Here is a 14662-nt window from a genome sequence, read left to right on the forward strand (position 1 = left end):
ATGTATGAATATGTATGAGAGAGAATTTAGGTATGTACATGAATTGATTTGTGTCCTTCTCAATTATGTAGTCCCCAAAGGTTTCAGTGGAGATCAGTGTAGGTTCTTACCATGAAAAGTCATTTATCATGGTTTTAGTTGATCCTTTTGTGAGGATTGTTTTATTTTAAAGTATTCAGCTTTAATTTCATAATTTAAAATAGGCTAAATAGGTTTAGTTACATATTTATCTCTCCCTAATATTTACCTTAGCACCTATTCTATGACTGTTAAGGTAATATTGCTTTATAGACTTGGTTATGTGATTAGTTGAGAACCTAAATGATCTGCAACAAATGTTAGCAGTATCATCTCTGGAGGAGACAAAACAGACAAAATGGTAGCTGTAGCATAGCAATCCAAATCTTGTTCCTTTTCTACCTATGTTGATATTGCATGCTTATACCAAGTGGTGGGGCTTCAACCCCAATGCCACAACAACCATCTTGTCTGTTTTGATCCCCTATGAATACTGCTGATTGTTAAGTAGATTTTATGATGCAACAAGTATGAGTCTGAACGTTAATGTATCAGAGACCAAGGTTGTTCATTCTGAAAGGTAGAATGAATTGAACAATTACAGATTATACATACACGGTGAAAGCTAGAGCAATTAACTGAATATGAGCATCCCTGTTGAATGTTTACTAAAGATGAGGAGATGGATGGAGAATAATGGTTGCATACATGAATCACAAAGAATCAGAATAGACTAAAAGACTGAACAATCATAACAACAGTGTGATTCCGTCCACTCTGTAACATGGAAGTAAGAGCTGAATATGTCAGGAGACATAAAAGTAACATGATTGCAGTGGAATTAGGTACTTCAGAAATTAGCCTGAAAAAAAAAATAGTAGGGTCAAGAATGAATGGGTGCTGGTTGAATGTGGACTGAATGCAAATCAACATGAAAGAAAGGTGTTGAGGTGATTTGGTCATATAGATCAAATGATTATGCTTTGCTTCATTAGAGACAGCATTAGAGGAATCAACCGCACATTCTGGGTATCCCCAACAGTTGCAAGAATAAAAAGGTTCAGAAAAAGAGGGAATATCATTATTTCTACAAAGTATCTGATTATTAACTCTCAAAAGTGAAGCAACTGCAGTTAGGCTGCCCTACTGGGTGATTGTGGTACCTTTCAAAGCATAACTGAGGGCCTTTGCTTTATTGTGAACTGCCTAGGGTCCCCCGAGTGGGGGAGATGTGTGGTAATAAAAATATGATAAATAAATAATAAATAAATAATAGCAGGCTAGGCTATCTTCATGAGCTTAGTAGAGAATCAGTCTCCCTCTCATACCAAAGAAAGTCAAGATGGGGCAACCTTGAGTTTCTTCCTTATCCTTTCCTGTTTTTCCAGGCTAAGTTCATGTTTTCCTAATGCATGCCTTCTTCAAGGCTGTCTCCATACTTCTCTGCAAGAAGGAATTGACCTCTCTAATCCCAAGCCAACACCTTAACCTCTATTCTACATTAGTTCTACTTCGTACTTTTATCTTGGTTCCTTTTTTCCCAAACCAGACTATAAACACACATGATATATTTTGGTCAGGGTACAGGAATTCTAGTCTTTTTTTCTAGGATTAAAGACCAATTTCCAGTGATTATCCACCTGAATAGGTTGGATATATTCTTGGCCCAAACACTAAACACAGTACTGCTATAGCTCTTGGGAGTACCTTAGAGCATCTGCACCAGGTTGCAGAAACTGTTGTTCTCCAACTGGTCTGAACTAAACTCCCACCATCCCTCATCACAGAATCATAGAATCTGAAGAGCTCATTTAGGTCATAAATCCAATCCTCTCCTCAGTGCAAGAACTCAAATTAAAGCATCCCAGACAGATGGTTTTCTAATGTTTGCTTGAACAAATCTTCTCTGGGTAACTGGTTCTTCTGCTATTACTGCTAGAAATTTACAGTTCTTGATTATAGACCTCACTAAATGACTTTGGGCCAGTTCTTCCCTCATAATCCAACCTATTTCACATGTTGTGGGGATAAAAAAAAAACTTTCCCAGGTTTACCACTTACCGCTCCCAAAGGCAAGGCAAAATCTTTTTATAGATTATTACAAATGGATGACTTCATTTTGAATCTGCTCAACTATCTTACTTTCTTTTTTCTAACACAAACTCTAGTTGGCTGACCATATTTTCTGCTGTCCATTTCAAAGGCACCACATCTTATTCAGTGTATCAGGATGGAACAGCATACTGTAACCCAACTTAGTATTCTCCAAGCTTGTTGGACAATAACTCCCTAAATTCCAAGACAACACCACTAATGGTTGAGAATTGTGCAAACTGTAATCCAGAAAATAGAGAGGGCACCAAATTGGGAAAAGCTGTTCTAGCACATTTTGGTACTTTAACAGTGTCAAATAATATATAAAACCTTTCTTTTCTAGAAAGACTAAAAACGCACACAATCATGAATCACTTGCAGCAGGGCCACAACTAGGGTCTGTGTTACCCGGGGCAAACATGGATTCCGCGCCCATTTTGGCACCCCCCCCAGCACTCATTTTGGCACCCACCAGTGTGGCGCCCGGGGCACATGCCCCAGTTGCCCCCCCTTAGTTGCGGCCCTGATTTATAGTACTAACAAAACACTGTTAACCTTATTACTGAATTTTCAGGGCTCATACAAAAATCAAATCATAAACCAAACCAGTCGACTGTGTACTATCAAGGTTAACACTATTCAAGTTTAGCATGTTGGAGAAATGTAAGTAGTAATAGTACATACTTTTTTCTCGTGTGTCTTATCAGTACTTTTAATCAGAGTGACATCATCAGTGATGTCATCAAAGTAAACAAACCAACATGGTGCTTGCGTCACCAGGTCACAACCCTAAGTGGAAGTGACGTGCCCAGCCCCCAACCCCCGGATATGACGTGCATAGCCCTCCTCCCCAGATGTGATGTGCATAATCCTCCCCTCACATGGTGCAGGACTTGCAAGGTCATAACCCTAGCCGGATATGACACGTGGGACCTAACCCCATCAAGAAAAGCATGAGTCACGAGGTCATAACCCTAATCAGATGAGGCATGTTGAACCTAGCCCCGTCAAGGAAGGTGTGGTGGTCCGGGCCCTGGGTACGTGATTAGATTAACCCCTAGCCTGATTCTATGGGCGTTCAAAGCCAAAACAGCTAAGTAAAGTGAACAGAGGCCTAGGCAGCCCTGTATTTTTGGAAAACAAACCCTTACTTTGTGCCCTGTGATCTAAAAAATAATAGCCTAATGATGCTTTTAATTTTTGTGTAGCACTAAAAATCAGTGCCTCGAATACTGGAAAATGATCCCCTAAAAGGCAGCCCCGGCCTGCGTTTGACCCCTTTTTTTAAAATCACTTCCTCGAAAGCAGGAAAAAAAGCCCTTTTAAAACCACAGCTGGCTTTTACCTTTGTAAAAAGTCTAAAGGCGCATATTTTGCCAATTGTACCCTCAAATCCATGTACATGTAAGCGTTTGAAGCACAGCCTTAATAAAATTTATTCCACGCCTACGGCAAAAGACAAGGAATGTTAACAGGAATTAAAATACTCACAAGCAACAATCAACCAGGCAGCAAGCATCCGGTCGTGGTGCTTATTATGGGTACATGTCAGGACCACGATTCTGGGCATGTGGGTTTGTGTCTGCTAGTAAAAAAAGAGGTTAGGTCTTGTTCAGGACATGCCCGGGCATTTCAGACCCCCCACGATTCTGGGCACGTGCCAGGGCATGCGCAAGCCTCGTTGACGTGTCTTTGCAGGGGCAGGGGAGTTTGTGCAGACAGCCCGAACAGCTACAGGTTTAAATCCAGCAGTCTTTTGAAAAATAAAAGGTCTGTATTTTGAAGATGGCAAATGCTGATGGAGATTTGTTTGATGTAAATTTGGACCCCAAACCTCCCAAGCGTGGGCGTAGAATAAGAAAAGGACCTGATTAAAAGTACTGATCAGCCACACTAGAAAAAAGTATGTACTATTACTACTAATGTATGTTAGATCTTTTCTTAAGCCTGATAAAAGCAGTTGTCTGTGTGAAAAACATGTAACAGTGAAGCCATTTTCATATAGGGAAGAGCTTTGGAACATGCAAATTCTTTTTGAACTTTACCATTCTCCCCAACTACACACAAGTTCTCATAGTGTACTTTCCAGAAATGCATTTTGAATAAATGATTGCTATAGTTGCCACAATAGTAACTAATGAACTTCTGGAGAAACAACACCTTTGTTAAAATGTTACCAAGCCCATAATGAACCAAAGAAGTATGTAGACCAGTCTAGCCAAAGACTGAAAATTAGAAGCCCTGAAAAACACATCATAGAAACCAAACCCTTTGATTAAACACATAGAGGTTTGGCTAAGATATAAGTTTGTCCAAATACTACAGTATCATAGCACTGTATGCAGCTTCAACACTTAAACCCAACTCTATAAGGTGGACTCAGTTGGAACCAAAGGACTCCAAGGAGAAAAAGAAAAACTACAAATATTGTTTTATTTAAATATGTATGCTTTCCTCAAGCAATAACTATAGCAGTTTGGTATACTTGATTCCTCTCTCATACGAATATGTTGTACACCCTCCTTCTCACCTCTTATTCCATTTTTTTCTATTTCCCCCATTATTTAAATTATCTGCTTACATCTGATTTTTGACAAAGCTGCAGAGGCCTAAGAATACAAGAATACAGGCATAATTTCATTTAAAGAGCCTTTTTTTTCCTTCCAAATGGATTTTTTACTCTCTGGTCGCCTGAATACTATATCTGATTTTTAAACTATTCGTATCTTATCTTATCTTTTATTAATATTATTCTTAGGAGTAATAAATAAAAATTGATAAATTAGTTAACAGCAAAAAAAAATACAATTGTCAATTGCCTTCTATTTGAGATTAACCAAAAGGAACCAAAAGAAAAAAGAAAAAGAAAAGAAAACCTACCCAGATAGCAAAATGATTGTTTTCATTTCCTCATAGCTCTCTGGGACATGTAACCAAACCTTGTCCTTTTAAGGCCTCTCATTGGGCTTAGCAGAATAAGAGGCAAATTCTTATCCCTTCCTGCCTCCCACATGTCTTGCTAGACTTGCCTGTGCCTGAGAGAATGCAGCTGCCCCATTTCTGGCTCATTGCCCTTGGGATCCAGTGAGGGAGAAAGTAGGTCCCCTCTGCAGACAGTGATGGGAAATTCAGCTGTCACCAAAAATGCACAGAAGCCCTTCTGCTGCTTTCTATACTGTAAAACGGAAAGCCTGTAAGAATTTAAACAGGTATTCCATTTGTTTCAAGATCACAAGGAGGATGCCAACTGACCGGCTAATTCATAACAAGAAGCAAGAGTTTCATCCGAGAGAAAAGAATCTCCATATGAAGCTATTATTGCAATAATGAGGGGAAAATCCATCTTTGAGGCGGATGTTATGGAAAGGCACAGAAAATATCCTGTATAATATTTTTGACGTCTGCTGCTGATATTCTCATCTAATAAAGAAAAAGAGTCTCCCTGAATTCTCATACCTGAGGTTTCAACCTAGCTCAAGTACAGTACATCTAATGAAAACAACTGGATGATACAAACTTCCTTTTTCTCTCTTGAAACAGGGACTAGGGACAGAGAACAGAGAGCTCCTTCATCACTGTTGCTTTGATCTTCCAACTCTGTTTTTGTTCACAGTTACTTTTGCATTTTTTGATGTTCCTTCTGCTTTTGGTAGCTTTAAATCAGCTTTAATCATTTTGTCAATAACACATCTGCATATTAGAGGTTCTTTGGGCTATGTGAGGAATTTGTTCTGCAAAAGATAAGGACTGTCCTACAGGACAAAAATAATCCTCAAGACAGAAACTTAGATGATGCCTAAAACTCAGTCTGTACAAATGGACAGTATCTGGCATAGGCATGCTTTTAAGAGTCCAAGCTTATAAGAAGACTTCATCTTCAGTCTCTTTAAAGCTTATGAAACCATCACACATCCCATTTGCTCCAAGAAGCTTAAAATTATATGATGGGAAGGAAAACTTAAATTTTAAAAGAAAATCCTCAATCAGTAAGGACACTAACCATTTTTTTCCATTTAACTATAGGTAGTTCATGCACATGGGTAAAAAACTGTAAAGTTTCTTCCCAAATAGTCACAAAGCTGACATATACTGTATACTGTATGTTCATAGTTCTAACATACTGTTCACTAGTCTGCCATGAAACTTAGGCCAGGAAGCTTGTGTCATTATAAGAATGGCATGTACAATCTATGAAAAAAAATAATGAGTTTTTTTATGCATTTATTTAATTAGAGAAAGAAACATGGCCTGCATTAAACAATCATTTTCTAGTCATGTCTTTTGGGGGAGAGGGGCTTCTCTGAGAAAATATTGTGAAGTTCTTTCTGTTTCATTAACATATAAAAATGTTTCTTTCATTATTTAAGATTTTCTAATAGCAATGATTCTCATATGACTTATACCACTTTTAAGAAATATGAGTAATTTCTTTTTTGGGGGGGGAAACTTATATTTTAATGATGAGTCTTGCAGTCTTGCTTATTTAGCTCAAAAATGTCATCATTCTTTGAAATGAATGACTATATAACCCTAGTGTTGCCACAGTGAAGATCTTGGTTTAAATCACTTAAACGCTGCCCTAGGTTTTGCTTTATAACCACTGGGCTAGATTAAGATGTCTCAGAAACTCAGAAGACTGTCCATGCTATTTTGCAAATCATCTTTTAGATCCTTGACCCTGCTGGCTACTTTTGTTTCTTATGGGACCATGGACTTTCTTCATGGGGCAGCATGTGATTATATATCTATGAGGAAAACAACAGTGAACTATCTGGAAATACGAGTCATATCAACTCATGGCAGAGCTTTTTAAAAATATATTAATGTTTTGCTTTTTTGAATAGACTTAACAATTTTTCTTTTGACTTTGCAGCTACTTATAGCAAAGCCCGAGTGAAGAACAATAATACACATGCTATAACTACCTACAAGATACAGGACATTTCAACACAGGACGTTTTCCTGTAACTGCCTTACCTGAGATGGTCAAGAAGAGAAAAGATTCTTACTATGATTTTAATATGCAAGTCACCTGCACTGTTACTTCTGTCTACTAGGGATAATTTTGTCTTGTACTGTACTTTCTATATTAAATGATTCTATAAACACAATAATTATCAGGCTGAGTCTACCTCCAAATGTGAACTGCAAGATTTTGGAAAGTCTCAGACAAGAGAAACTTGAGATAGCTATTTAGGATCTGATCATCAAAGACATACGGTCTCATTATATGGAAATGACATTTTGGATTATCATGACATTTAAACTATTAATAGCCTAATTATATAGAAATGTGTTAAATTTATTTTAAGGCCACTTGTATTAGAAGCCATCCCTCTTTCCAATTAGAACTACACTTGCTTTGAACATCATTCAAAAGAAATGCTTCAGATATCATGTGAGTACAGCAGATCTCTGCTGTTCATTAAAGTAGACCCCTTTTTAGGCTTTTGTGTGAATTTGAAAAAGGTGCCTCTGTTTTAAGAATAATGTTCACTTTAATGAGTGAATTCCTTAAAGCAGCAATATCTTTCTTCAAGATCACGTGGAAGCCTGAAGAAAGCTGGGCTCCTTTAATAAACAGCAGGGAGGTACTGAATCCATGAGTTCCAAATCAAATTTAAAGTATGAACAGACCCACTGCTACCTAATTCTGCTCTACCGAAAGAGTTTCTTCCATTTGTCTAGTTCTCCTAGATTGATCATAGCCCAGAAAAATTATTTTAACAAATCTTTTCTCTTTTTAGTGGCTCTACTAATGCTCTACACAGAATCTGCTCTCATCTTTCATTTTCCATTATGGTAGGAGATAATGCAGTGTTAACACAACTATTCTTTATTCAAGAAACAAATGTGCTTTCTTATTGACATTGGACCATTCCAAAGGTCTGTTGTACACATTGTTAGCAACTTGCTATAGTGTCCCAGAGTTACCAGAGTTTGATAGGTATTGTGATGTAGTAGACTGGATCTAAATCAGAAAGACTCTGGTTCAGATTGATTTATAAAGCTCTCATGAGGTAATACTGGACAGGAAACTATGCACCAAACAAAATGCCCAGGCACCAGTCTTAGTTCAGCCTGTCCTGCTGTTATCCAAAGTAGGATGATGTTCTGTTATTATTGCTTTTTTTTAAAGTGCATTTTAGGATCTGGTGTTAAGCTCTTGTCTTGCTCATTCACATTCTGTCTTTTACTTACCCATTTCTTAATTCTGAGAATTAAGAGGAATGAAGTTACAAGGCGTATTCATAAGGAGTAATTTTTTTTTTCATTCATGAACACACCTGTTCCTTTTAAATCAGACCTGACACACTACCCTGTGTATGAATTGGGCAGGACTAAATAGTTTAATTTAATGCCATGACAAAACTGCAATTTTCTATCTTATTCTCAGGCCTTTTGTTCATTCTTTTCAAATTTTCATTGATGATATTTTTGAGCTTATCTTGATGGGCAGCACTAGTGCTAATGCTAATGGTGTGGCATTGTTTTCTGTTATATTTCATTCTATCACTCTGAAATCTCCTTGACGTCTACATTTCTTATCTTGAGAAAGCCCAAGATGAAAGTTCTCTTATGATGTCTTTCCTTGGGACACATCAGAAGCATGAGAAGCCAAGGAAACTGTAGTTTGCAAAAGAGAAGACTGTGCAATGCTAGAAAGGACAACTTATGTCCACTTTGTAACTAAACAAATGCAAAGACCATCATGCTCCACACATGAAATTTTCACCCCAATCCTCACTCTCTTTCAAATAAATTTTTAAAGCAAATTTTCTTCATCAAATTTAATTTGTTGTTGTTTATTCGTTTAGTCACTTCCGACTCTTCGTGACTTCATGGACCAGCCCACACCAGAGCTTCCTGTCGGTCGTCAACATCCCCAGCTCCCCCAGGGACAAATCCATCACCTCTAGAATATCATCTATCCATCTTGCCCTTGGTCGGCCCCTCTTCCTTTTGCCCTCCACTCTCCCTAGCATCAGCATCTTCTCCAGGGTGTCCTGTCTTCTCATGTGGCCAAAGTATTTCAGTTTTGCCTTTAGTATCATTCTCTCAAGTGAGCAGTCTGGCTTTATTTCCTGGAGGATGGACTGGTTGGATCTTCTGGCAGTCCAAGGCACTCTCAGGATTTTCCTCCAACACCACAGTTCCAAAGCATCTATCTTCCTTCTCTCAGCCTTCCTTATGGTCCAGCTCTCGCAGCCATATGTTACTACGGGGAATACCATTGCTTTAACTATGCGGACCTTTGTTGTCAGTGTGATGTCTCTGCTCTTGACTATTTTATCGAGATTGGTCATTGCTCTTCTCCCAAGGATTAAGCATCTTCTGATTTCCTGACTGCAGTCAGCATCTACATTAATCTTCGCACCTAGAAATACAAAGTCTTTCACTGCTTCTACATTTTCTCCCTCTCTTTGCCAGTTATCAATCAAGCTGGTTGCCATAATCTTGGTTTTTTTGAGGTTTAGCTGCAAGCCACCTTTTGCACTTACTTCTTTCACCTTCATCATAAGGCTCCTCAGTTCCTCTTTGCTTTCAGCCATCAAAGTGGTATCATCTGCATATCTGAGATTGTTAATGTTTCCTCCAGAGATTTTAAGTCCAGCCTTGGATTCCTCAAGCCCAGCATGTCTCATGATGTGTTCTGCATACAAGTTGAATAGGTAGGGTGAGAGTATACAGCCCTGCCGTACTCCTTTCCCAATCTTAAACCAGTCCGTTGTTCCATGGTCTGTTCTTACTGTTGCTACTTGGTCGTTATACAGATTCTTCAGGAGGCAGACAAGATGACTTGGTATCCCCATATCACTAAGAACTTGCCACAATTTGTGATGGTCCACACAGTCAAAGGCTTTAGAATAGTCAATAAAACAGAAATAGATGTTTTTCTGAAACTCCCTGGCTTTTTCCATTATCCAGTGGATATTGGCAATTTGGTCCCTAGTTCCTCTGCCTTTTCTAAACCCAGATTGTACATCTGGCAATTCTCGCTCCATGAATTGCTGAAGTCTACCTTGCAGGATCTTGAGCATTACCTTACTGGCATGTGAAATGAGTGCCACTGTTCGATAGTTTGAACATTCTTTAGTGTTTCCCTTTTTTGGTATGGGGATATAAGTTGATTTTTTCCAGTCTGATGGCCATTCTTGTGTTTTCCAAATTTGCTGGCATACAGCATGCATTACCTTGACAGCATCATCTTGCAAGATTTTGAACAGTTCATCTGGGATGCCGTCGTCTCCTGCTGCCTTGTTATTAGCAATGCTTCTTAAGGCCCATTCAACCTCACTCTTCAGGATATCTGGCTCTAGCTCACTGACCACTCCGTCAAAGCTATCCCCGATATTGTTATCCTTCCTATACAGGTCTTCTGTATACTCTTGCCACCTTTTCTTGATCTCTTCTTCCTCTGTTAGGTCCTTGCCATCTTTGTTTTTGATCATACCCATTTTGGCCTGGAAGTTACCTCCGATGTTTCTAATTTTCTGGAAGAGTTCTCTTGTCCTTCCTATTCTATTGTCTTCTTCCACTTCCACGCATTGCTTGTTTAAAAATAATTCCTTATCTCTTCTGGCTAACCTCTGGAATTTTGCATTTAATTGGGCATATCTCCCCCTATCACTGTTGCCTTTTGCTTTCCTTCTTTCTTGGGCTACTTCTAGTGTCTCAGCAGACAGCAATTTTGCCTTCTTGGTTTTCTCTTTCTTTGGGATGTATTTTGTTGCCGCCTCCTGAACAATGTTGCAAACTTCTGTCCAGAGTTCTTCCGGGACCCTATCTACTAAGTCCAGTCCCTTAAATCGATTCTTCACCTCCACTGCATATTCCTTAGGAATATTAGTGAGCTCATATCTAGCTGATCTGTGGGTCTTCCCTAATCTCTTTAGTCTGATCCTAAATTGTGCAAGAAGAAGATCGTGATCTGAACTACAGTCAGCTCCAGGTCTTGTTTTTACTGACTGTATAGATGTCCGCCACCTTTGGCTGCAAAGGATGTAGTTAATCTGATTTCGGTGTTGTCTATCTGGTGAAGTCCATGTATAAAGCCGTCTCTTAGGTTGTTGGAAGAGAGTGTTTGTTATGCAGAGTGAGTTGTCTTGGCAAAATTCTATCAGCCTATGCCCTGCTTCGTTTTGTTCTCCCAGGACATGCTTACCTGTAATTCCAGGTGTCATTTGACTGCCCACCTTAGCATTCCAGTCCCCTGTGATGAAGATAACATCTCTTTTAGGCATGTTGTCCAGCAGGTGCTGCAGATCCTCATTGAACTGCTCTACTTCAGCTTCTTCAGCATCTGTGGTTGGGGCGTATATTTGGATCACTGTGGTGTTAGATGGCTTGCCCTGAATTCGAATTGAGATAATTCTGTTGTTTTTTGGATTGTATCCAAGCACTGCTTTAACCACTTTACTATTAATTATGAAGGCTACTCCATTTCTTCTGTGGTCCTCTTGTCCACAGTAGTACATCTGGTGGTCATTTGATGTGAAGTGGCCCATTCCAGTCCATTTCAGTTCACTGACACCCAAAATGTCTATCTTTAATCTTGACATCTCACCAATAACCACATCCAATTTGCCCTGGCTCATAGATCTTACATTCCAGGTTCCAATGGTGTGTTGATCCTTAGAACATCGGATTCACCGTTCACCACCAGCACCGTCGGCCGCTAGCCGTCCTTTCGGCTTTGAGCTAGCTGCGTCATCACATCTGGGGCTAGTTGAACTCATCCTCTGTTCCTCCCCAGTAGCATTTTGACCATCTTCCGACCGGGGTCTCATCTTCCGATGGTATACCGACATATCTCTGGTTGTACTGATCCATTTAGTTTTCACGGCAAGAATACTGGGGTGGGTTGCCATTACCTTCCCCAGGAATCGCATTTAGTCTGACCTCTCTGTCATGACCTTCCTGTCTTGGGTGGCCCTTCACGGTTTATCTCATGGCATCATTGAGGTGCTCAAGCTCCAGCACCACGACAAGGTAACGATCCTTTCCTGAAGCAAATTTAATTAATTAAATTAAATTAAATTAAATTTGGTAGGGCAAAAAGTGATAGAAAAATTTTCTGCCTGGCAGATGCTGACATCCATTTTATCCACTGGAAACCAACTATGGAAAGAGCTCATCCCAAATAATCCTTCTGAGCTACAAAGCTTGGCTGAAATCAGTCTTGCTTAAACATTTCATATAATCAAGGATTCATAGATCTGAAGTCAATGTTATTTGGGTATCTTATTTTGCAAGCATAACCAGTTGGGAGCCTCGTCAGAAGATACAGTATATGCAGCTCTAGCTTTATCCAACAGACAACTTTAACTACCACTTAAAGCATTGTTGAATCAACCTATTCAACAATGGAACCCTACATTATATATGTAAAACAAAATAATAATGAGGGAAAACATCATATTGGGCATGCCTTGGTATTTTAACAGAAAAATGTTTATAACATGAATGTCTAACTAATCTACTTGAAGCACAGCGCAATCCAAACTAAAAATCTCTAAGCTATCCTTTAGATAAGAACCCTCTAGATAACCATAGCAGTTGCCTACCTGCTATTGAGAATAACAGTTTTCTTCCACAGCCTGTCCCTCTAGCCATGAAAGTTGAGTATATTAAATTAAGTGTTATTGTTCTGTTTATGAAACAGATTCTTGAGGAAACTCACAAGCAATTCAGGATACTTATTACATCTCAGAAACATAGTTTTCTTAGAGAATGTTGGAATCACATTTTAATCTGAATAATAATAATAATAATAATATCAACTACTACTGTAGTTACAGCATTACATAAACACTGAAAAATAAGAGGGGGAGTGTTTTAAGACTCTTCCTGCAGGTTTAGAATATAAAGCATTTGATACGTAAAGAAAAGGAGATGGAAGAAGCCTCCAAAGCTTATCATAGATAGACCACATTTTGCATCCATACTATAGTATCTTCCTGCCAAAGACTGTAGTAGATAGTGCAGTGATACAGCATCGAAGTGGGCTGGGCCAGGACTTCTGGGAAGGTTGTTATGTTTTTATAAAAGAAATATTTCAGAACCCTGTCCATTTTTTTGTTTCCAGATTTAATTTGTTTTTCACATTTAAAATCCCAAATTAATTGACCCGGGACATATTAAGATTCAGTTCTTCTGTATGGGCCACTGCATGCCTTGCACTCAACATCTGAACTTACTCTGGATTTTGCTCTGGAAGTTAGTGGATGTCAATCCAAAAATGGGTTTCCAATAATTTGACAGATTATGCTATGATGCATCATTCTGTAACACTACTTTTGTCTCAGCTAGGAAAGAAGTTTCATTATGTTTTATTTTCTAATTGTTTTCATTCTGTCTGTGAAGCATTTGGTTTAATTCTTAGCTTTAATTCAAGCCATTGTGAGTTATATTTGTTTGAGGGAAAGTTGAATATAAATTACAAAAATGAGAGTCCCATCCAAAGGTGCTATTCCCCCCCACCCAAGCCCAGTTTCAAGCCACAGACATGTTGCCCACCATGATATGTAATGGCATTATAGTCACATTTTCAATCCCTTTCCTTTGGTTACATTTGCCTTTATCACTGTTACAGTGCGCAGTATTTAGTACACAATAATAACAGATGAATTGGTACAAAGAAATTTATTGGTTACACATATTTCCCAGTGAAACAAGAGAAAGCAACATAGGTGGTAGTAGCTATAATGATATAGTTAATGGATGAGATATTTGATTCTCAGAATGACAATCAGTCTAACTAATGAAATGGTCTGTAATTTCTGAAAAATAGGAACTAAATCCCTGTGGTGGACCTCAGGGAAGTCTTAGGATCAAAAGCCACTTACGTTAATTAGATAGCATTCAACAGCTGACTCTGTTATGTTTTTATGTTAAATTAAACAAATGAGATCTTAATCCAGACTGGGATATCTACATTTAAGGCAGGGAGGTTTGAACTTCTCTCCTAGAATATTAATGCTTTAAATCTGCCATCCTTTCCAAGAGATTTAGGAAAGAGGAAAACAAGGAAGGAAGGAGGAAAATGACAGTTTAGAATAAAATTCAAAGGGAATTAGTTGCTTTATGCAGCATACTTAATATATTGTTTGGTATGAACCTTTTTATAGCAATCTTATACCTAGCTACTCAAAAGTAATCAAAGTGAGTACAAAGTCAGTTTAGGTTACATTTTAGCAGGTAATCTTTCATCTTTTATAACTTTGAGTCAACTGAAGATTTCATAACCAGTTTTGTATTGATAATTCATGTTTTAAAGGCAGGGCAGACATTTTGAAAATGATTCAAACTGAGAAGGCATGTAGAAATTAAAGCTGGAATCACTCACCATTATTCCAGTAAGCAAGCAAACTCCTTTCCCACAGTATGTATTAGGTACCATATCTCCATATCCAATGGAGAGAAAAGTTATTGAAATTAACCACATTGCTCCAAGGAAGTTGCTAGTAACATCTTGTTGATCATGATACCTAAAGAAAGGAATATGGTTTTTACTATAGTTTCTTTAGCAGTACTTTTTGGTTCAGAA

At 38.4% G+C, this 14662-nt stretch overlaps 1 protein-coding gene across 2 annotated transcripts in view; it reads right to left on the reverse strand.

Annotated features, from left to right (window-relative positions):
• KCNN2 (potassium calcium-activated channel subfamily N member 2) overlaps positions 1 to 14662 on the reverse strand; it is an 80228-nt gene that overhangs the window by 18738 nt on the left and 46828 nt on the right. For both annotated transcript variants that reach the window (XM_063295328.1, XM_063295329.1), the window contains one exon: positions 14462 to 14603. In XM_063295328.1, coding sequence (XP_063151398.1) covers positions 14462 to 14603 — 142 coding nt within the window. The remainder of the gene's footprint in view (positions 1 to 14461; positions 14604 to 14662) is intronic.

This window comes from Candoia aspera, chromosome 2 (genome assembly GCF_035149785.1).
Source record: "Candoia aspera isolate rCanAsp1 chromosome 2, rCanAsp1.hap2, whole genome shotgun sequence".
In the NCBI taxonomy this organism is placed as follows: Eukaryota; Metazoa; Chordata; class Lepidosauria; order Squamata; family Boidae; genus Candoia; species Candoia aspera.